General features: G+C 42.1%; 1 protein-coding gene and 1 long non-coding RNA gene across 4 annotated transcripts in view; both read left to right on the plus strand.

The window, feature by feature from the left end:
- Window positions 1–22,815, plus strand: part of lrp4 (low density lipoprotein receptor-related protein 4) — a 122,549-nt gene that overhangs the window by 24,931 nt on the left and 74,803 nt on the right. For all 3 annotated transcript variants that reach the window (XM_014340032.2, XM_005942158.2, XM_042228524.1), the window contains exon 2: window positions 19,965–20,111. In XM_014340032.2, coding sequence (XP_014195518.1) covers window positions 19,965–20,111 — 147 coding nt within the window. The remainder of the gene's footprint in view (window positions 1–19,964; window positions 20,112–22,815) is intronic.
- Window positions 7–6,846, plus strand: LOC121815845. The gene is made up of 2 exons (XR_006055409.1): window positions 7–3,045; window positions 3,081–6,846. It is a non-coding gene; the product is annotated as an uncharacterized LOC121815845 (long non-coding RNA).

Here is a 22,815-nt window from a genome sequence, read left to right on the forward strand (position 1 = left end):
TGTGTGTGTGTGTGTGTGTGTGTGTGTGTTGATTCCTTAGGATTGGGAGATTGTGCAGGCTCAGTGTTTTCACTTTAGTTCTCAGACAGTTCAGAAGAACGTGTCTGTTTGCAGCTGTGTAGACTCTGTGGTTTTTCCTGTTCCTTTGGAGTCCATTGCAGGAATGTTTGCTGCACTCCCAAATCTCATTATTTTAGTAGTGCTGAGCTTGTCTTATGTCTTTATCTGATGTGAGATTAGTTGGCACACAACTGCTTCCTCATTTAAAGTGAACTTCTGTTCCCTTTTTTTTTTTTTTTTTCCCAGCCGAGGTCTGATGTATGCTTCCCGACCCGAATCCTCAGCTGCCGCTAATCCAAATCTCATTGCGGCAGCGCTGTACACCTCCAAACATCCTAATCGGATCAGAAGTGCAGGAGCATGATGCCAGGCAAATGAAACCAAGGAGGGAGAGTGTATCTAAATCCTCGTCTTAAAGCTTAAATGAGCATCACACGTCCGTCTGTCTTTCACTTAATGAGAACGACCGATGCAACAGTTTTGTTAAGTTAACGAGAGCTGCGTGCATGCGCACGTGCATGAGCGGCTGTCTGTTTTGCCATCAGGACCTAGATGGCCACAGCTGATCGATTGTGAAGCGTTTTTCTTTTTTCTTTTTTTTTGTGGGTACAGGGAGATTAAATGAATCCAGCGCCTCTCGTCTTAATGAGCCTCAAGCACATATCGTTTCACCGGCTGCTGCACTTAAAAAAAGAAAAAGGGAAAAGCTTGCCCTTCTCTTTATCTGTTCCTCCGCCTCCACTTTTACCATTCTTTCAGGAGACTTGAGAGGGTTTTGCAGTGCAAAGCAGGCAATGATTTACTAAAAGGTCCTTTAATCATTACAGGTTTTATTTCTCTGGCCTGTCTGGAGGTCAGTCTCATTGTTGCATTTCTTTTCTATTTTTTTCTCCTTACACAAAAGGAACTCTGTTTGTCATCAGGTTGTTGACAGCAGAGAGAGGAGGAGAGTTTAGAACTCTGGGCTCGTCTGCCTGCAGGTCCGATGAGGATCAGCAGGTTGTTCATTAAACATCGCTCCCAATCTCAGCTGTTTCGTGTTCCAGCAGAATGTGCTGCTGCAGATGCTGTTCTGTCACTGAAGAAAGGGCAGGAAAGAGATCCACAAAAGAATATTTCATTTATTTATTTATTTGTTTTAGGAAAAAAAAACACCAATGAAGCTGGCATCCTGCTGAAACCTGTCTGCCTCAAAGCCTCATTACTTAAAAAAAGAAAAGATAAAAAAGTCAGAAAGCAAACGGCATCATCTGTAAAGAGAGAAAGAAAGCAAATTTGTTTACGTCCCCAGCCGCTTCATCACCATCATCTTCCTTCTGTTTAGCACCCGCAGATGCTGTGAATACAGTGAATACATGATGCTTGCTTTCAGCACACATCTGATCTCCCAGCTCACTGCAGTCATGAAAGGATTGCTTTTTTTTTTTTTTTTTTTTTGCATCTCTTAACTTGCCTGCTTCCCCACAATCCTCTGCTTCATTCACTTCTTTGACTTAAAAAAAATCTGGGCTGAGGGATGGCGAGGTCGGAGGCTGGTAGAATAGAAGAAGAAGAACAAAAAGAGAAAGTCTGAGTTTCTCCTTTGATTCCGTCTTTAATCAAAGTCTAGAATATTCCATCAGTAGCGATTGCTGCCAGTGTTCCTCCTCCACATTCCTCTCTTCCAAAGCACAGTGGTTTGTAACTCTCTCTGCACTTATCGTCTTGTTTTTTTTCCTCCCTTTCATTTCATCTCTAAAGTGGGCCGCGTTCACGTTGTGTGGAGAATCTTCAAATGCAGCAGAACGAGGAAGAGACACGGCAGTACGAATTGTGACAACGAGGCAGGAGGACGGGGGAAAGTGCAGTAGACAAAATGCAAAAGTAAAAAGAAAATCGCTATTGTCTGTGCTAACACATGCTTTATATGTTAAATTGAATGTGTGTGCGTGTGTGTGTGTGTGCATGAATGGATGGAAGACATTTCAGGCAGCTTCAGAGGGTGCTATTACCAAAATCAAGCCAATGAGTTACCAAAAACTGCTTTAATCATTACGGATTGAATTCTTTAGGCACGTCTGGGGGTTACGTTCATTGTCTCTCACTTCCAGACAACAGAAGCTCTGTTTGTCTGCAGCTTTTGCCAGCAGAAACAGAGGAAGAGCTTTTCAGTTTAGAATTGGTTCTTAAGTAAAAAACATGACAGCCAGCCAATGAAAATCTGAAGTGGCAAAAAAAAAAAGAGGAAAAAAAAAAAGGTTACATTTAATTCTTGAAAGTAACACAGTCAGTTTATAACCCTGATCTGTGTCTTATCTGTGTGTTTTGTAACATACTCTGCAGCGTGCTCTGTCATTATCACTTTTCCCCAAAACTTTGCTGCTTTGCAACAACAACAGCCAACAATAACAGGCAATTATTACAGTTTCGCTTAACAAATGATTGTTATGCCACATTCAGCTCACTGATGGGAACAGGGGAGGCCGCATGTGTTTCAGAGTGTGTGTTCTCAAGCATGGCGGCCAGCACCCTGCAGGCATCTAAGCTGGCAGGCAGGCCCAAACAGGCCCGGCGCTAAGATCAGACCTTGGGCAGCGTCTCTTTCTTCTGCCGGTCTTCTGCCTGCATGGTGTGTGTGTGAGTCAAAGTGGCCCAGACAGGGCCGTTCTTTTAATCAAGGGTGTCTGAAATCAGTCAGGACCGATAACATACTTGTGGGAAGAGCTTCAGAGGGAGCATAGAGACGGTATAAGAAGGAGGGAGGAAGAATGAAGAGGACTGGTGGGAAGGAGCTGTGGCACCAATAAGGAAATTCAGGACAGTGAGATGGAGGTGTGGCAAGTACAGAGCAGAGCGGATAATTGAGGCATGTATGTGTCGGGAGAACGATCCACTCTGTACTAAGAGTAAAATATTACAACGTCAGTCCATTTGTCCGAAAGGCAGGCTGTCTCTCAGGTGTTTGTTATGGCTAAGCCCAAAACAAATGGATCTAAAGTGAGACATGTCAAGACCGCAAGGCAGACTTGTCGGGCTCACAGTGCAAATACAGTAAAAATAAAATGAGGAAGATTGACCTTTAACTTCTCGTCTTGCAGCTAGGGCTCATGGGAAAATATTTTGCTTTGCATGAAAATAGCAAAAGATCAGCTGGGACTCAAATCAGTGTTCTGAATTCATTAGCACCTAACAGATTTTTTAGTATTACTTCTATATATATATCCAGTGAAAAATGTGTTAAACCTGTATTTTCTTTCTTATGACCAGTGTGGGGCAGATCCTCTGATTGCTTGATGAAGTTTGGTTAAATAAAAGTGTATGGGACTCTGCTGCCTAAATCTATGACCTTAGTAAACACTTTCCTAGTGGCTTTATAGCCTCAGTTTCAGGTGTTTTTGTGTTCAACATGCTCTTCATTTTGTATTTTACACTTGGCATTAGTGTCCACCAGGATGATAAAGTGGGGTATGATTTAGGGTGGACCTGTGTTGTCACATTGTAAAACTGTGAAATATTTTTTACCTGGAATTCTATATCCTGGCTTGAGCTGCTGAGAGTGCTCCTTTTCCACCATGTAACCGAACTGGTAACTAGCATCCACTATTTGCTCTTCCTGTCAGATAGAGGGCATCTATCAGGTGCTCCAGTGATGTCTGGTCAGGTCATTTGTTTATATTTGGGTCCCACATCACCAGCCGTTGGCATTTCCTCCTTCCTCACGTGCCGTCACAGCCTGGTTCTACTCTAGTGTGTTTTTTGTGCCTGGAGGAGTGAAACAAGTTTTGTTGTTTTCATCTTCAGCAGGAACAGCTTTCTTGGATATTTTGGAAAGTATTGTGCTGCGCTGCTGTTGGGGGTTTTTACCTTTTGTTGCCAAATCACTTCCATGTCATTGAAGTATCTCCATCTTTAGGCACTAAATTGTCAGCGGAGGTTTGCACGTGGCTTTTGCTCTCAGGCGTGTTTGGGCTTGTGTCAGTGTTAGGGAATGTAAACACTTTGTGTCACTCTGTCATTGATGTGGGGACATGGCACTTTTTTTCTACATATTAACATGTTTAACATTCGCACTGATGAATACATTGCAGAGCCAATCAGGGTTCAGTATCTTGCTCAAGGATACAGCCAGGGATCAAACCACAAACCCTCTGTAAAGAGCCACAACCACCCAGCTTTAGATCCAGTTACATAAAGTAGGTCTTTATCACTTGGGTTATATCAGGTAAAAAAAGCTTTAGCTATATTTGTCTTGTTGTCTTGATTTCCTACTCCAAATAGATTTGCCAAAACTATTTCTCTGTTTAAAACATTTTGTAAATGTTTCCTTTTTTGCCTCATTGGATCTGTGTTTAGCGATTTGGCCCGTTATGACATTTCCGCTTTTCCTGTCATCCTGAAAGATGGATTTAATAAAAGTGTACAGAGGGCCTGGACTTTTAAAACAAGAGTGATGTTGATAAAACTCTCCTCTTGTGTTATTTCCTCTCTCTCGCTTTCATTATACTGCTGCTGTTTTTGGGTCTTTGGGGGTGGTGTGTGTGTGTGTGTGTGGGGGGGCTGCTGCATGAAGATTGATGTCTTCATTTTCTGAAATGCCCCGGGCCAAATTAACATTTATTGAGTTACATCCAAATTTTGCTTTTATGAGAGTCTAAAATAGGACCACAGCTTCCAAGGCAGATATTAAATGACGGAGAACGGCTTGGGACACGAAAACCCTTCATTGTTTTAGCTTTTATTGTTGATCAAGGTGGGGAGCTAAAATCGAAAAATAGGATCAGGTTCTAATTTGATGACTGCGGCATCTACAAACCAGGACTCTGATGGGCATTGTTCTTTCGCTTTCTGATGGGGGTTGATGCTCTATTGACAGTTGTTATCGTGCAGGTGCGTAATTATTCTCCAACCTCAGGGGATCCATAACTCGCATCTTCACTGCAGTGTGATGTGAAGGCTGTGGCAGGTTAAGCGCCGCAGACTGACAAAGCAAATATTTGTGTCGTCTCTTTAAACGGGAGGTTTATTAGGGCAGCGGAGTGGGCTGCTGTCATTTCTCCTTCCAGACGCGTGAAAAGCTTTCTGTCATGTTCAACTTTCCCTCCCGGAGTTAATCCGAACTGTCGTGCTGTAGAATGCTCTGGTGGCATGAATTAGGACAGACGCTGAATACCTTGTTTCAAAACAACATTATTAAACCTTATTATTAAATAACCTCTGCATCTACTGTTTTTTTTCATTACTATTATTTGCATTCAAAGAAAACAAATTCTAGTTTATAGACATCAAGTGCTTTCGCATCCCTGCTACGCAGAAAATGGAACATGCACAGCATAGCAACAAAACCAGTTAGAGATGTCTATAATTAGCTTAAGTGAAGCTGTACCTCTCCATCCTACACACACAGTGGAAAATTGGAAAAAAAAAAGTATCATCAGTGGGAGTTTTGCTATCAGTGTTAAATTGAGGGCTGCACATTTACTGAGAAGCTGTGACCAGTGAGGTAAACAAATAACATAACATACAGCTGCCTCAGATGATTTCTTAGACATTAGGGTTCCAATATGTGCATTTGACTATTTGCATTGAAAAGTTGAACAATGCGTTTGAGTTAAGAAGTTAAAACTCCATAACCATAGTTTTCTCTCTCTGATGATCCCTTTTCATGCCCATAGGAGTAATCTGTGCAGGGCAACACCGCCTTTGAATTGGAAGCTGACTGTATCATCGCCACCCTTCGCCTGCAGAGCTGTGTTCTTATGAATTCCGAATGAAGGCTCGAGTAAATGATCGATGCCAACAGTTGCTCTTACTCTCTCTGTCAGACCCTGATATCTTTCTAGTTTAAGATCAGTCAGCTGGTCAAGGTTCTGACTCTGCAGATGCCTCTAATTTCCTACAACACAACAACAAATTTCTAGCACTGCCCTCTCTTTGCCTTTTTCTGTTGTCTCCTTCCTCAAACAGACAATTGGTTTCTATTGATTTCCTGAGCATCATTCCCAAGATGACTCATCCTTTTTTTTTTTTCTCTGAGCGCTGACAGTCTGGCTCCATGAGGAAATGCTTTCTTTAGGTTTCCTGTTCTACTTTAGGTGATGCTTGTCAAGGTGCAAGGTCCCGTCTGGGCCTTGAGGCTCAGAATAGTTGTTCGTGATAGTAGGTGGGAAAGATTTATTGTGTATTCTTTCTTTAGGAGAAGTAACAACATCTTTAGTGGGGCTGAGGTTGGCAAGAGGTGCGCTGTAGTGCCCCTGAGGAGAATTTGGCCTTCCTCGACTGTTTTGTAAGCATTTGACAGGTGAAATAGTGTGGGAACTGCGGGGAGTGTTACTTTAAAATGCTTTTTGTTGCGCTTGTCGGGGATGTGGAGGTGCCTGGTGAATGCTCAATAGCTCTGTAGGAGCCGCTGGTGAATGGTTGAGTGCTGGGGAGAAAATGGCTTCCCGCAATAGTTGTGCAGATTGTTTCTGAGGCGCTTTTCTGTCGGGAAACTGTCCACATTTCTTTCCCCCAACTGCTGGCTCCCACAGAGGGGTTCAGAAACACTTCTTTTTCTTTTTGATTGATCAGACTGACATGCAGTTTGCCTGTTTCTCAGCCTGGAGCCAGTTGGACAGTCGCCCTATGAAGTGATGAGCCACATGTTTCGCAGAGGCCCAGCTTACTCGCTAACATCCTCGGCCTTGGGGAGAAAGACTTGCTGTGGCGTTTATTGTAATGGCACAAAGCTGCCTCACTGTCCACACTCATTTTCTTTGTTTTCACTGTTGGGTTCCATGTGTTGTGGAAATCTCACATGGGGTACAGTAAATCAAAATCAGTCGTAATTTCGTCTCAGGCAAATATGCTTCTGATCAAACCAATAATTGCTTTGTTCACTCGCTCTCTGAGTCAGATCCAAACGCCTTCAGGCTGGAAAGATCCAGCAGGGCTTTATTCAAAGGTGGAAAGATGGTTGGGCTAAGGCACAGCGATGGTGAGCTGCCCACGTTTTGATGATTGGGTTAGTGGGAGGGTCACATGAGGTCCTGAGAACCCCGAAAAATGTGGGGAGCTTCTTGCTGCCTTTCATGTTGATACACAGTGTGTCTCTGTGTGTTAACCAACAAGAGCAATGATAAAGTTTGAGGCAAAGACAAGTGGATGGGATAAATGCAGGCGAGGACTTTCAGGTAACAGGAACCAGCCTCTGATGGACAGTATATTGGATGGATAAAGGAATGTGTGCTCTGAGAGGAATAGCTTGTGGTTGCTTTTAGAGACAGAGAAAGTAAAGCAGAGAGTGAAGCAGAGTGAGGGATTGTTCAGAGCCAGTGCCTGGCGAGGGCCATTGTTCATCCTTCCCTTTTGAGCTGAAGGAGACAGGAGAGTTTCACACGCCACTCGCAGGCATCCTGCTGGGCAGCCCCGGAAGGGGGCTATTGCTGCCGGTAAAGAAGGCCTGGTCATAGGGATAAATTACTGTGAATGGAGGGGTCTGTGTTTGCTGTTTTCTCCTCTTTTCTAAAAGGAGCCAGAGAGGGAAAGAATTCAACCCCAACCACAGGTTGTCCGCTTCGCTTCTGGAAAGCCTCTGCCTTCCAAGTCACCAATTTAACATCCCTCCACCCCCATCGCCCTAAAAAACTCTCCGCTCTCCCACCGCCTCTGGAATGCTTCAGGGGTTTGTTGTCCCGTAGGGTCCAGGGTGGCTGTCCTACAAGGTTTCTAAACATTTAACATCTTCTTCATTGGAGAAGAGGAGGATAGAAAATGAATCCAAATAGGGCTATGCGATATGACCAAAATCTCATATCCTGATATAAGACATCTATCTTCCCGATAACGATATAAATCACAAAAATTTAACATTTTCTGTAAATTCTGTGAATCTCGGGCAGCTTGACTTGCGTGAAGTGTTTCCAGCTGGGCGTCATGTACCTGGAGTCGAGTGTTTTAACTGATGCATGAAACTATACATTTTTAGACATAAGTTTAATGGCCACTGTTTTCTTTGTGAGTATTTATTACACGGCATGCTGTGGGGAAAAGCCTTTACCGTCGTTGTTGCTAACGACAACGCATAAAAACAGGCGCTTGTCCGTCTGTAGTGTGGTTATATTAAATATAAGAGAAAGAGAGAGAAATTAATATAGCCACTACAGTGACCATCAAAATGATGAAAAAATATTGCCGTAAACAGTTTATTTTGTGACACCACGAAACAAACGATAGCGTAAAATGAAACGATATATCATCTGATATATATCGTTATATCGAACAGCCCTAAATCCAAATGATATTCAGAGAATCGCCGATATTGTCAACAAATTTTTGGCCTACCTAGTGAGAGTATGATTTTTGCTTAGTCTGTCTAGTTTACATTAAACTCTTTATTTCACTAATAACTAGAGATTTCATTGGCTGGCGCAGACGCTGAATGATATCTAGAACCACCACTGGTTAGCCTGCCAGTATGGCAATGTGCAACGGGAAGGGCCTATGTTTACTGAACTAAACTTTCAAAATAAGAGCATTGATTTATTGTGCAATAAAACCATGGATAGTGTTATTTTCTTGGATGGGGGGGGGGAGTCCAGCTGTTTTCAAATCTGTGTTGACTAGTATGACTGGTAATCAGAGATTTAATTGCCAGACTGAGTCTTGCCCAGAAATAAGTGTCTTTTACATGTGTGTCTTTGTTTGAAGCCTCCTAATATGGCAGCTCACTTTAATGGCCGACCACTGGAGTGATGTAGAAAACAAAGAGGTGAATTTACGGAGTCTGGCAAACTCTCACTCGGAGATCTGAAATTTTACAAGCCCAATTTTTGCCCCAAATCCCAAATGTTAACATCATAGAGGCTCTGGTGCCAGTGTGGGGGAGGTTAGTGGAGCCCTTCATGCTGCGTCAGTTTATAACTGGATATTACAGAGCTGGACCCCAGCGCCTGCTCTCCTCATCCAGTCAAAGCCCATAAAGTGAGTTACAGCTTGCCCACATGGAATAATCTCCTCTTATTACACCACTTATCCCTTCAGTGTGAGTTCACATTCACAGACATGGACAGAACTGAGCTGCTAATACTGATCTGGCATGAGGCACTGCCTTGAAGTCTGTTCGAGAGAGTGCTGTGCTTGTTTGGTGCGTTACACAGCTCAAATGAATGTTTGTACAGATGACAAAATTAGCTGGCACTGGCTACATGTGTAATTTATTCAGGTGCTCTGATGTGTGCAGCGGCAGAATTAAATGGGGCATGGGTAAAATATGATCTGCGTGTACAGTTTGATGAATTGGGGGTGTTGCACAGAAGGGTGAAGATCAGGTGTTTTTCTCCAGGCAACTCGTGTAGCGCAAAGAAACTGACTCCACTGGATTGGATGTGATCTCGTTGCATACAAGCAGAAATAAAAATATGTAAAACTTCTGCTGAGAGTTTTCAGACTTTAGACAGCCATTTTATGTCGTCCGCATATCTGAGTATATTCTGCCTATACTCTGGATTACCTACAACGGTGGGTTCAGCTATTTTGATTTGAGCTAAGTAGGGTCTGCCGCTTCTATCGGCTGGAAACATGGAAAGTGGATCACTTGGTTTTGCTTCAGGGTTTTTTTTTTGTTTGTTTGTTTTTTCAGATTTGCATACTTTGGTATAGATATGTTATTCTGTTAAATTTTGTTTTGAGTAGTAATGTATGCACCATGAACACAGCACTGGCCGGATGTCATTCTGTTCCCCTCAGGGCCAGACTTTGGCCCTGACGTTCTGTCTTATCTCGTCTTGGCTTCAGTTGCCATTCCGCAAATATTTAGCGAGTTTCACAACTTGGTGTACTGTTTTTCACCTGACAGATGTAATATAGTACTGAAAAATTCCTCACGCTGCCAGAGTCCAATCTTTGAACTTTGTCAGGAGAGCTGTGAAACTGGTACTGAAGAAGGGTTACTATTTTCTTAACCATCAAACCCTAGTTCTTTAGCCAGCCAATGGCTTGAAGGCTACCAGTTTAAAATGCTGTGGGTACTCAGGAGCCATGATCATTAAAATATTTCAGTTGATTAACTGTTGAATTGACTAATGAACACTGGTAATAATGCCAACTCAGAGGCCTGTAGGGAGGACCTCTACATATAATGATTAGTGGAAAACCACATATATACTGGAATGGCTATTAAAAATTGAACCCCGGCTAGCAAATGGAACTCTTCTCAGGAAGGAAAGAGGGGCTCATTTGATGCTGTGACCTGTGAATCACTGGCAGAGGCCCCTGTTGGGGGATTTTGGTGTTTGGAATGAGTATGATTTGAATTTTTTGTGTGTGTGTGTGTGTGTGTGTGTGTGTGTGTGTGTGTGTGTGACAATGGGAAGAGGGGGGCATGTCAGTTGGCCAAAGAGTCAATCTGTGGATTAGAGCAGGCTTGGACACCAAGTGCTAGCTCAGCACATTACCCAGCAAGTGCAGCGTTCACAGCCAGAGACAGAGCTCAGAGCTCTGCTGTGTTTACACTGTCGGACTTGACACATGCATGCACACATGCACAGATGCACGCACATTCAAACAGTCCTATCGGTGCTAAAGCCACGACACGATTTTATGCTCTCACTCTAAATGCAGCGATGCTCTTTAATCTGTAGACGCGAGAAACTGCTGAACCTTTTCTTCAAACCTTTCATTTAGTGCCAGAAAATTATTGATTATACTTTTCCAGGTATATTTAACCTCGCATTAACCCCCCCCCTCCATTTTCTGAGAATGAAAACCTGCATGATTGGTCTACTAGTGGATACTGCCTCTTGCTTTTATTTTGAAGGTTCAGTTGCTCCTATGTAGCTAACCTTGGCCCTTCTCTGTAGTTTCTCTCATCCTCTGACTTGATGTGCTCCACCTGCACCAGCTTGGATTGCAACTGCTGAACGACTTCACGAGGGGTTCCTCAGAGCTGACCCCGGCTGCAGAGGAGAACAAAGACTATTGTCGCTAGCTGCTGGTGGAGATGGCATCCAATGAGAGACAGGCAGCAATTATTGATTGTTATTTCCACAGGAGCATCTTTTTATATGATTTCAATTATTTGAAAGCACTGCAAGTGCCCTTTCTTTTGTGCAACCTTTTCATCTCAGCGGAATTGTTCACACTGCTGCTTTTAAACAAGCCAACCAGATTTTCACTCTCTGTGTCTTTGCCCTCCTCTATGACTCCACACACAACACTGTTGCTTTCTCACCCACTCTTCATAAAAACACCACAGGAGTCCTCCCACACAGGCCTACAACTGTCAGACCTGCAGCTCTTCTTCTGCCTTGCCTGTGTTTCCACCATTCTGTGCAACGGCTTCATTATCACCGTCAACTCCTTTCAGCACACGCGTGTCACCCTTGTGGAGAAACTCTCATCCGGTTTCCCATCAAGCCTCAAAAACATCTTTGTAGTGAAGGAAATGGAGGAAATGGAGGCTGTCCTGATGGGTTTTTCAAGTGTTTTTGCTTTGATTACTGCACTGAATCCTTCTGTCATTCAAATCCTGTATATAACACATACGCATGAACGCATGCACACAGTTATTGGGACCCCAAACCACATAAGTGCAGTGCCGAGCAGCCGGAGTCCTCACAGTACGGTTTCAGCCTCAGAAAATGAAATGTATAGTACTGCACACACTCCCTGTAAAAGGAAATCTCCTTTTCTCTTTTTCAGTGAAGAAAACAAACTTACATGTATCCTCCCCCACCTCATGTCCACTCACATGCCTGTTCAGCGGCCGTCCACTCATCCCTGGCCAAGAGAGTTATCTTTGAAGTGACTTCAGAGGGAGACTGCCGACTGGCCTTGCATGACATTGTCTGTGTGTGTGTGTTTGTGGGTGAATGTACTGTACACAGCTTCCCTCTATAGCCTTTAATTTATAAAACTTCACCGGCAACAGGGTAATGTTCACTGTGTGTGTCATTAAGTTGAATTGGTTCATTTTAAGGGAATGAAGGACAGTATCCACCCACATGCTTTTAGGTGACATGTAGTTATTAGGCAATGATTGGCTAAGTGTACACACACACACACACACACACACACACACACACACACACACACACACACACACACACACACCCCCTTGCTGAGTTATGTTATAAAAAAGTGACTGAGAGCTGCAGTGTGATAAGACTGGTGTTATTAATGAAAGTCTGAGATGAGCAGGCGCGAAAAGAACCCCGCTGCTGGACCAACTGCCTCGTTTTAAGACAGTCCTTCCTGTGTGTGTGTGTGTGTGTGTGTGTGTGTGTGTGTGTGTGTGTGTGTGTGTGTGTGTGTGTGTGTGTGTGTGTTACTGAGCAAACCAGGAGGATGAGCTGGTGATGACGGAGCTGTCCAGAGAGATTTGACGTCAGCTCTAAGCTTGTTTGTCTGCTACTTTGTTTACATACTCGAGTGCACAAACTGGATGTTGACAGCATTTTAAGCTTATAAAGCTTTGCATATATATGACTTCTCAAACATGTTGTTCCCCACACTTGTTTTTTCCTTTCCCCAGCACGGTTCAACATGTGTTGCTGTGGTTACGGCTTGCCACATCAGGGCGGTCTGACCTACAGTCGGCAAATTAGTAGGTGGAGATGAGCCGATGTTAAGGAGAGGTACTGGCAGGGATGATGAGCTGTTCGGCATCATGAAGCCAGGTCAGCATAACCCGGAGCCATGGTGACCACAGAGAATTCAGTGAATGTGTTCTTTGAGTGTTGGTAGCAGCTTTACAGCTTCCATATGCCGTGAAAGAGAGAGATCCAGATCACGAGAAAGGGCTCATAGCCTGAGGTACGCAGTTTATATTCATAAATGCACCACTAATCGATTTCTTTCTATGAGTCTAAAAACTGAAAGGTAATAAATCCTCTGAGAATGGTCATCAAGTCTTTATGGACCATTTTGAACTTTTTAAGTGTATTGTTTTGGTTTTACGGGCCATTTAATGTGCGGTTCACTTTCACCACTGTCATCGGCCGTGTTTTCAGCAGCGGCCGCAGAAAACAAAAAGTATGAGCCACCTGTCCCAGACCAGACGGCGGAAAGTTACCAGATAGCCAGAAAAGTGGACGAGACCAAAGCGGAGCTGAAAGGGCAGCTGTTATCTGATTTACTATCATCACATGGGCAGGAAGAAGCTGAATTGATTGGTCGAGCTGTTACAGGGTGTCACGCAGACAATCTGTTGTACTGAAGAAGCTTTCCTTTTGCAGAAAGGTGGGAAAAGAAACAACGCTTTCTAGCAGCAAATATTACCGTAATTCCCGGACTACAGAGCGTACCTGATTAAAAGCCGCATGCTCTAATTTTTAGAAAGAAAATAAATTTTGTACTTGTACAGGCTGCACCGGATTTTAAGCCGTATGCGTTTCACTCGTAATATGAGATATTTACACAGAAATATTACACGTGAGGATTTTTAACGTTTAATTTAATCCGTAAGGTAACATAAACATGGTAACATAAACATTATGGTAACATACAAAAAATGCTTTTTTTCCTTGAACAGCGCCTGTAACACGGCTACCTTTACTGATACATACGTATACTTAACACACAAATTACGTTGCTTATGTTTTTTTACGCAACAGTGCACAAACTCTTAACAACCGGTAAAAATATATACCGTATATATACTACTTATCAATTTTATTGGTCTACTGTTACCAGGCAAAATGTTTTTGGCCGCATGGGAAAAAAAATGCATTAGCCGCACATCAGTATAAGAAACAGTGTTCACAGTGTGGGGGAAAAGTATGACCTGAAAACTACGGTACTTTTCTGCTCTGATCTTGTCTTGTTCACAGATTATCAAATTATAGACATTCAGATTTTTTTTCTTTTAAAGGTAATAACCATCTGGTTGAATCTGTAGAGCGTGTAAATTTGATTTATGTTCTTTCAGACACTTTTGTATTGGGATATAAAGCCAATTTAAATAGAAGATGGGATTGAAATGGTTTGAAATTAAAACTTGGATAAGCTTGTATATGCTAGAAAAAAGATTACTTACTGCAGAAATATTACTGTGTACTAAGGATGGGTCATTTAGGCCTAGGAAAATCCGAATATACTGATAATGAGGAAGCCAAAACAGCATTGCAGCTCTCTTGTTCTCTGTCAGTCATGAATGAGAACCACTGCAGGTGAACAGCTTTTCCGTGTATGCAAGCAGTCAGGCGTCTCATTCTGTCCGCAGTCTCACGTGGCGAGGAGTGACGAATGCTGGACGCTGTTGGCCGACAGCGAGCCGGGACGCCAGTTGTGTCCATTCTCAGTATGCAGCGCTGCGCAGCGCTGCATGAATGTGGCCGGTTTTGGATGGTTCGGGCTGAACAGTTGCTGACACGCTGAGTCGCAGCTGTTTCTCTCTTAGGCTGTGCTTTTACAGCTCGGCACCAGCAGCCGAAGGGTGGCAGGAAGAACAGAAGACGCACACAAAAGGCCGGACTCCTTCCTTGTGCGCTCCCCTCCTATACTCTGCATCAGATGATTCACCCCCACAAACCCCCATCCCTCCGCCCAAACCCAATTTCCTGCTTATCACTTTTTTACAGCCACGCACTCGCGCACTGCAAAAAAGATACCGCGCCGACCCTCCAGGTAGACTCCAGGGAGGTCCACGCCTAATTAACTGGCAGCCTTTTGACATTGTTCAAAGCATGTGGCCACCCGCTCTCCAGGCCAGAGTTACCATTGTGTGTTTTGGCCCAACTGCTCTCTCTTCAACACTTCACACTCGTCATTGAGCTATTTAACAACAGCAAATTGTAAAATGGTGAAACATAGCTTGAATATACCACCTGGTTAGATCTGAGGCTCTCGCGCCACCCCAGCTTCCGGCTCGGTCCTTGCTGTAGGTGGGTCTGGATTTAAACATGGCATCTACGTTGGTTTGTGGGATTTTGTCTGTGTTTACCTTTTTGGGGACCACCTGTCTTGTTCCATACCAGGCCTGTTTAGACAGTGTAAGGCCATAGTGACCGGCAGTGGAGGATCTTTGGTGGTCTTTGGTTTCTTTTTCTCTGCCTGAGGTTTTTTTTTTTTCTTTCCTGAGTCACAACTCACACACTGGGCTCTACCATCTCTCCCATCATCTGCAGGTGATGGGAGAGATTGATTATCTGTGTCTCTGCTCAAAAATGACTGTCAAACCAATCCACAGAGCGGGATATAGCTTAAAAATATCTACATGTACATTTAGACCAACGTCTATCCTTGAGTAACACTAAACAAAGCAAAGCTTCTGCTACACACACACACACACACACACACTCACAATCACCCACACAATCACAGTCACAATCCAGATTCTCTTTGTTGGAAACCTTTTGAAAGTCTACAAGTTTGATAATATCAAGGAATTTCCCTAAAAAAAAAGTTGATACTGGTTTTGGAGCTTTTTGTGTCTGAAACTTGTTGCTATCAGTTTTCCAAACTCAAATTTCAGGTGATTATACTGTACGTGCTCCTCAGCCTTTATTCAGATGATGTATTGTTGCTAAACTTGTGCTTACAACTCAAAGTGATCCTCTGTCTTTAGAAAACAGCCCAGCTTGTGATCTGCTATCTGTGTGATTCATCAGAGGCTTGTCATGCTGGCGCTCTTGAAAGCACCGGCCTGCTAGGCCTGGCTGCTGCATAGTGTTTGTGTTTGTTTTGTTACTTTTTTTTTTTTTGTCCGCAGCCTTGCATAACAATCTAGGGGTGATGATTCCCTCTTTATTTTCCTGCTAGGTTCACCCTCTCATTATAGACGGTATAAATGTCTTTTTGTATGCCCTCTGACCGAGCATTTACCCGTCATCATAAGTCTCATCGAGGAACATCGGCATCTTCTTCGCTTCATACATTTTTGGTTTTAAAGTTGTGATTATTTTCACTGACGGGATTACACGAACGTTTGCTGTATTTACTGGCATTTAACCCTTAAGATTTTATTTTTTCCATTTTGCTCCATGTTCACATCAGTTCACAGGATGAACATTAGATGACTTGATTTTCTGGTTTGATAGCTTTGTGTGTCAAGGGTATTAGTACCATAAAGCACATTTGCTACACCTCAGCAGTGTGACTTTTTGTTTGTGACATAGTGTTGGCAACATTGTAAAACAATTACAGGAACATGTGATACAGTCTTTCCTTCACCAGAACTCTTTCAGTCTACAGGCAGTTTTTGTCCAGTCTGACACTGAAATATTGATGATGTCACTGTGTCTGTATCTGAACATTTTCTAGACTGCCACACCATCTAAGCCAGGGGTGGGCAATCTCAGTCCACGAGGGCCGGTGTCCCTGCAGGTTTTAGATGTGTCCTCGAACCAACACAGCTGATTTAAATGGCTAAATTAGCTCCTCAACATGTCCTGAAGTTCTCCAGAGGCCTGGTAACGAACTAATCATGTGATTCAGGTGTGTTGACCCAAGGTGAGATCTAAAACCTGCAGGGACACTGGCCCTCGTGGACTGAGATTGCCCACCCCTGATCTAAGCGGTTGGAAATATGTGAGACTGTGTAAGACAGTGTGGTTGATTGCTTCCTGCTATAGTCAATAAGTTTCTTTGGCTGCGGTTGAAGCCAGTGACCTATGCTTTTTAAAGTATGTTTGACAAATGTGCAGCCTGTGATGTGGTTTCATGTTGACAAGACTTCTGCTCCAGCTCGCACACTTTAATTTAGCTCAGTGCAAGCCCACACTCACATCTGAGTAAAATATGCATAAGCTTAACGCTACAAAGCCAATATAAGCGATCCGTGTCAACCTGAAAAGTTTAACACGGGGAGTTTCAGACCCCAGTCTGTCCAGCAGACAGGTAGTCTGTCTTTGATAGCCCCATTTTGTTTTTTTCTGAGAGTAAATGTCCCACTCCTAGGGTCTGAGGACTGTAGGAATTATAGAGCATTCATGAAAATGAAAACAAATTTAACGGGATGTAAATGAAGAGTTGTCTAGCAGAGGGTAAGGAAGAGGGGGGAATAATGGAGGTATCTGAGGGGAAAGTGTGAAGAGGAGATGATGGAAAGACAAGAATGAGGCGAAAGAAAGGGAGAGAGGGAAATGAAAAGAAAGAGGCCATTAATTTAGTGCTGTGGGAGGGATCTGAAGGTTACTGAGCTCTCTCTGCCAGGCCCTCCTGGGTTGACTGATGCCTTTGTGAGGAGGCCAGGAACCACACACACACACATACGCACACACATTCGTATGCGTGCTCCAAGAAACTTTGGGTTTGTTGCGGCAGGCCAGCTTCAGCAAAACAGACGTGCACACACACGCACGCACGCACGCACGCACGCACACACACACACACACACACACACAGATGGCCATTAATGGGCTTCAAAGTGAGAGCAAAACGGGAAACCTTTATTTATTTCCTCCCCTGGTTATGGTTTGCTGTGATGTGTCTGAAGATGTGGTGTCTTTTTTTTCTTCCTTCTTTTCCTTTTTTGTGGTAGTAAATCAGACCCAGTGTTTATTGGTATACAGATGCCCAGTGTATGACATAAAAGGATAGTAACTGATATTTATATTTGATCCATCTAATTAACCGTGTTGCAACAGAGATAAATTGAAGATGTTTTATAGATCAAAATTTTCTTTGCTTTTTTTTAAGTTCAGTGTAGATTTTATTAGTTATTTTGTAGTTTACTTGTAGATTCTGAGCTTTACAGTATAATACTGTCATCTGCTTACTACTGTATTGTTATTTTAGTATTTCAATGTTATTTTTTCATAAAATGTTATTATTATTTAATATTTTAATTGCTGTATGCCTATATTAATAAAACCGCCTATTCCCGTGCTTAACAATGTTCTGAATCAGCATGTCTACATTCAGTGTACTGTAAATATAATTCTTTTTCCTTCTTGGACTGCCACAAGATACAAGCTTTGACATTCTCTCTGACTCGTGTGTGGGACCACTGGTGTATTCAACATTGCAGTAACCACCCTAAAAATAAACTGGCTGCTGTGATAAATTGCTGTAGCGGTCACACTGGCAAATTGCTAACTAAATGTAAGCTAGCTAAATGCCATGTAACTGAAAAAAATATTGATGAGTAAATTATTTGAAGTATAACTTTTGCACCTTTTTGCAAAAAATATGCTAAAGTTTTTGCACTCGGCAGTGTGTAAGTTTCCACAATTGAAGCAACCGCCTGCTTGGTTTGCTATAATGTTGTCCCCTGCTCTTTTAAATGTTTTGTGTTTATTTACGCAGGGATATTTGAGGGAATGTATAATTGGGTGCACTGAAGATGGAGAATCAACTCTGACTTGAGAGAAAAGCCACGGTATAATACTGTAATGCTACACATTAGCTTGGTGTTACAGTTCAGTGTTCAATTGTGTTCTGAATAGAAATGTAAATTTTACATTTACATTTCTCGTATGTTATCTGCATATTTATTTATTACTCTTTTTACAGCATATGTTTTGTAACAATAAAAGTTTAGCTTGTTACAAGAGATTGGTCATAAACACTGGAAAGCTGTCTCAGTCCACTGAATGGGGATTCAGCATTTCAGAACGTGCTCATTTCACTGATAGTCGACCTAAAAAGAAAAACCTAAACATAATAAACTTCAGTCTTTAGTCACATCTTAGTGATTTCTCTGTCAGATGAGTAAATTGACTAAATTATCAGTTTTTAGCACACAGAACTCATCAATCACTTTGTTAATCATTAGTGTCAGTACAGTCCAACAACAATGCATATTTCACTGTCAGGGGTTTTGTTTTGTTTTGTTTTTTGAAGAAGAAACTTCAGGGGGAAAATTTACTGAATCAGTCACTTGTTGATGCTTTTAAAAGACACCCATCCTACTTATCACAGAGGATTTCAGTTGGAAACACCACAGGACATGTGTACACATACAGATGTTCTAAACATCATCGCTCTCAGGAGCTAAAATGAGTCAGACTTTCTGTGTATCGTAGCTTGTTTTGTTGTTGTTTAACTCACTTTAAACTTAACAGTAGACTTTACTCCCCGAGACTCGCTCCCGCATATTAAGCCCAGTTAAACTGAAAGCAACACGTGGCCTCTGCATCACCACATAGCTTAGATATTTCAGTAAGGCATATGTGTTGAGAGGAGATGGTCTCAGCTTTTCAAATGCACAATCACACATCCTTGAAAAGTTTAATTACTCTGTCATTTTGGGAGCTGAAAATCTTCGAGATGCTTGGCCTCGCTGACTTGATATAACACGACCCTTTTAGCTTATTTTACTTTATTCTATATCAAAGTGGTTTGTGAGAGTGAGGACTAAAGATTTGCACGTGAAACCTTTTCCAAATCAAGGATATTAAAACACTAAAAACAACAAATATATTCAGTATGTGTTGAATAACTGAGTGACTAACCATTGCAGTGCTGTATGTGTATACCAAGGCGCTGATGTGCTTCTGTTATTTCTGTTATTTCTGCAGCTAAGGAGCGTCTTTTTACATGAGCAGCACAGTCTTTCGATCACTCTGTAAAATAGATATGACAGGTATCAGAGCATAAAATTCAGAAGCAAGGTTATACTGAATCTATTCAGAGTCCCAGTTTACTGGGTTTACTGTTAAAGTTTACTGTTGAGAGTTATGAAACAGAAAATTACATTAAAGTGAAAGAAACTATGTTTTTGTTTATAACAAAAAACTGTGGCATTCTCAGGCTTTTATCCAACATACTAAGCAGGGAGCAGCTGAGGAGTGTCAAGATTAAAGCGAGAAACAAAGCAGGAGGTCACGGGCAGGGATAAAAGTCCCTGTCTCAATACTTTACAGTTATTATGTATATCTGGCAGAATCATTTTGTGGTAATATGAATTCCAGTGCCTGAGTTAACCTGAGCATGTGCGATAAACTCTAATCTTCTCTTCCTGTGTGTGTGTGTGTGTGTGTGTGTGTGTGTGTGTGTGTGTGCAGGAGTTCAGGGCAGCACTGAGTGCTCATGTGGGAGGAACCACTTTACGTGTGCAGTCAGTGCATTCGGGGAGTGTACCTGCATCCCAGCCCAGTGGCAGTGTGACGGAGACAACGATTGCGGGGACCACAGTGACGAGGATGGATGCAGTGAGTCTTTGTTTCTCACTTTATTTTTTTTGCTGTTGGTATCATCCTCAGTTTCTCTTTTCTCTCCCTGCTCATTCATCTACCATGAGGAGGAAAAAGAAACCGATAAATAAAATCGCATAAAGACTCAATGACCGTGTTAAACTCACCTCATTGATGGGCATGTGGTTGTTGATGAGGAGGCATTGAAGTCAAAGCACCGCATGTTTAGTAAGTTGCCTGTGACAGTAATCCAAGTGTGTCCCTCTGAGTTTTTCATTTCAAAGACACTGTAAAATTTGCCAAAATATATTTTATACAATCTGTCGGTTTTTAATTTAAGCGTTATTTTTTTATACTTACCATAAAATGTTTTTTCCTCAAATGCTTTCCTTAGGTAGCCAAACTTCTGAAATCTTAACAAGCATCTGAAGAAGATTTTTACCTGATTATTAAATTAATTGAAATAAAAAGAGATTCTCAATACTTTAAGCACTTGAACATTTTTGATACTTTTCTTAAAACATTTCTTTTTTCCATTGTAATGAACTTGTATTTACGTAATTTGTTGTAATGTAATTTCCCTTTTAAAGGTTTAATTTAAATCTAGATCAATTTTCTAAGCTGTTACATCAACCAGCGTGCCAGATGCGGTTCTAAAGAGTAAATCAGCTATTCCTGACTGAATATTATGCATGAGCCCCATGAGCAAGGCATTAAAATCCCATCACTTAACCAAGACTCTGGTTGTTCTTGGCAGGTCTCTGGCACTAATTTCACATAACTGGATGACTTCTGAATTTTTCTATAAATGTAGAAATGTTCTCAGGCAGAGGGGTTTTTTCCCTCCATAAAAAGTAAAAAAAATCTGTAATTGAACCCATATGGATCCCATCATCACCCGGTGAAACGGTGAATGGGTCACTGGTCAGGTGGGGTAGTACTTGTGAGCCAGACGCTCTGCTTGGTGTATGCCCCGTGCAGAAAAATGCTTGAGTGACTTTTGGCAACAGATGAAGTTTGGCTGGAGGGGAAGTCTTGGCAGCTGAGGCAGACAGGAGTATTCTCTTGTAGAGCATGTCAGTTTGTCAAGTGGAGGAGATCTCCACAGCATTTTTTTCTTTTTTTAAACACCGGTGTATCGGTGTGAAATGTCAATGCGAGTCTTCTCTTTTTCTTTCTCCTCGCCTGCTCACAGCGGAAAAAAGCAAGCTGCCCTTTTATTTGACACTTCCCCAACCTCCTTTAGAGCTGCGTGGTTGTGTTTGTGTACGTGCTGATATGCTTTCTCCATCAGTCTTCCTCTGTCATATTAAGCTAGTTAGAGGTTGGGAGAGGCGTTATTGATCTCTGGCCAGTTGAATATTCAGTGTGTCAGATTGCCGTGTATTGATCTGCATCTTGTTACTTATTTAAGGAGACGCATGGAAGCAGCTGACAGATATCAGAGCATCTAGCTGGACCTTTCTAATCCATTAGTACTGTCTGATCGATCCTCTGCTCCACCGCTCTGTAGTTCCACGCTGGTTCTCTTGGATTCTGTCCAGTCAATATCATAATCGCAATTCTCATATCACATAGATTTTGTATTGTTGTAGTAGTCAGCCATTAAAAACTGTAGATACTGTCAAGCAAACGCACCGCTTCTTCTTGCTACTGCATCCACTAGATCAATGATCGCATCACATATCAACTTAATGCAGTTCAGTTTTCCAACAGCGAAGACTACAAATCATGAAACAAAGTATCACTTTTTTCCCTTGATATATTTATTTATAGTTTAGAAATACTGAATACTTTATAATATTTAGAATCTATTTTCTCCTTGGCACTGCAGCAAGTCTTAACAATTATTAGACTTTTACTTAAGTCATGTTGTGTTAGCACTGCAACAGATTAGTGACCTGTCCAGGGTGTACCACGTCTACCTATGTCAGCTGGGATAGCCACTAATTTATTTCTATAGCACCAAATGGCAACAACACACTTTTGCAAGATTCGCAACATTGCAAGGTAAAGACCCTACAATAATACTATTTCCTCCTTCTTTGTGTAGGTTCCTCCCTTGTCAGTTTAGGTTTATTTGTAGTTTATTTAGCACCTCTGCTCAGCCTGCTTCAGTTTCTCTAGCAGCTGAAGCCAGTATGACTGGTCCAAACTGCTTGATAACTGGAAGAAACGCATACATCCATGGAAAGTTGCCTACTTAAATGAACACTTTGAAATAACACATAGTTGATGAGTTGTGTTAACAAGAATGCGTCCTGATTGGCTGCGTCTGCACTAGCACCGCAAGTCGTACAGCTTTAAGCGATCACAACTCCCAAATTCTGACATTAAATTTATTGTTTCATCTTTATTCCAAATATCAGACGAGAGTACATTCATCAAAGACAGGCGCTTACACTCACTCCCTCAGATAAAGAGCATATTTGTCTTAGAGTGTCTTCCAGTTCTTAGATTATTGTTCTGCTAAATTATGCATTTTCTCAAGTAAAGTAAGATTTCAACGACTTTTTGAAATGTAATAACATATTTTTGTGTGGCTGAAAACCCCACAGTGCAGGCCCCTTAGAAGCAAGTGTTTGCACGTGTATTTGTGTTCATGTGTCATGTAACGCTGCCTCTACAGGGAGTGCAGAATTATTAGGCAAGTTGTATTTTTGAGGAATAATTTTATTATTGAACAACAACCATGTTCTCAATGAACCCAAAAAACTCATTA

This window comes from Haplochromis burtoni, unplaced genomic scaffold (genome assembly GCF_018398535.1).
Source record: "Haplochromis burtoni strain Fernald_Lab_line unplaced genomic scaffold, NCSU_Asbu1 Contig_329, whole genome shotgun sequence".
NCBI classification, from domain to species: Eukaryota; Metazoa; Chordata; class Actinopteri; order Cichliformes; family Cichlidae; genus Haplochromis; species Haplochromis burtoni.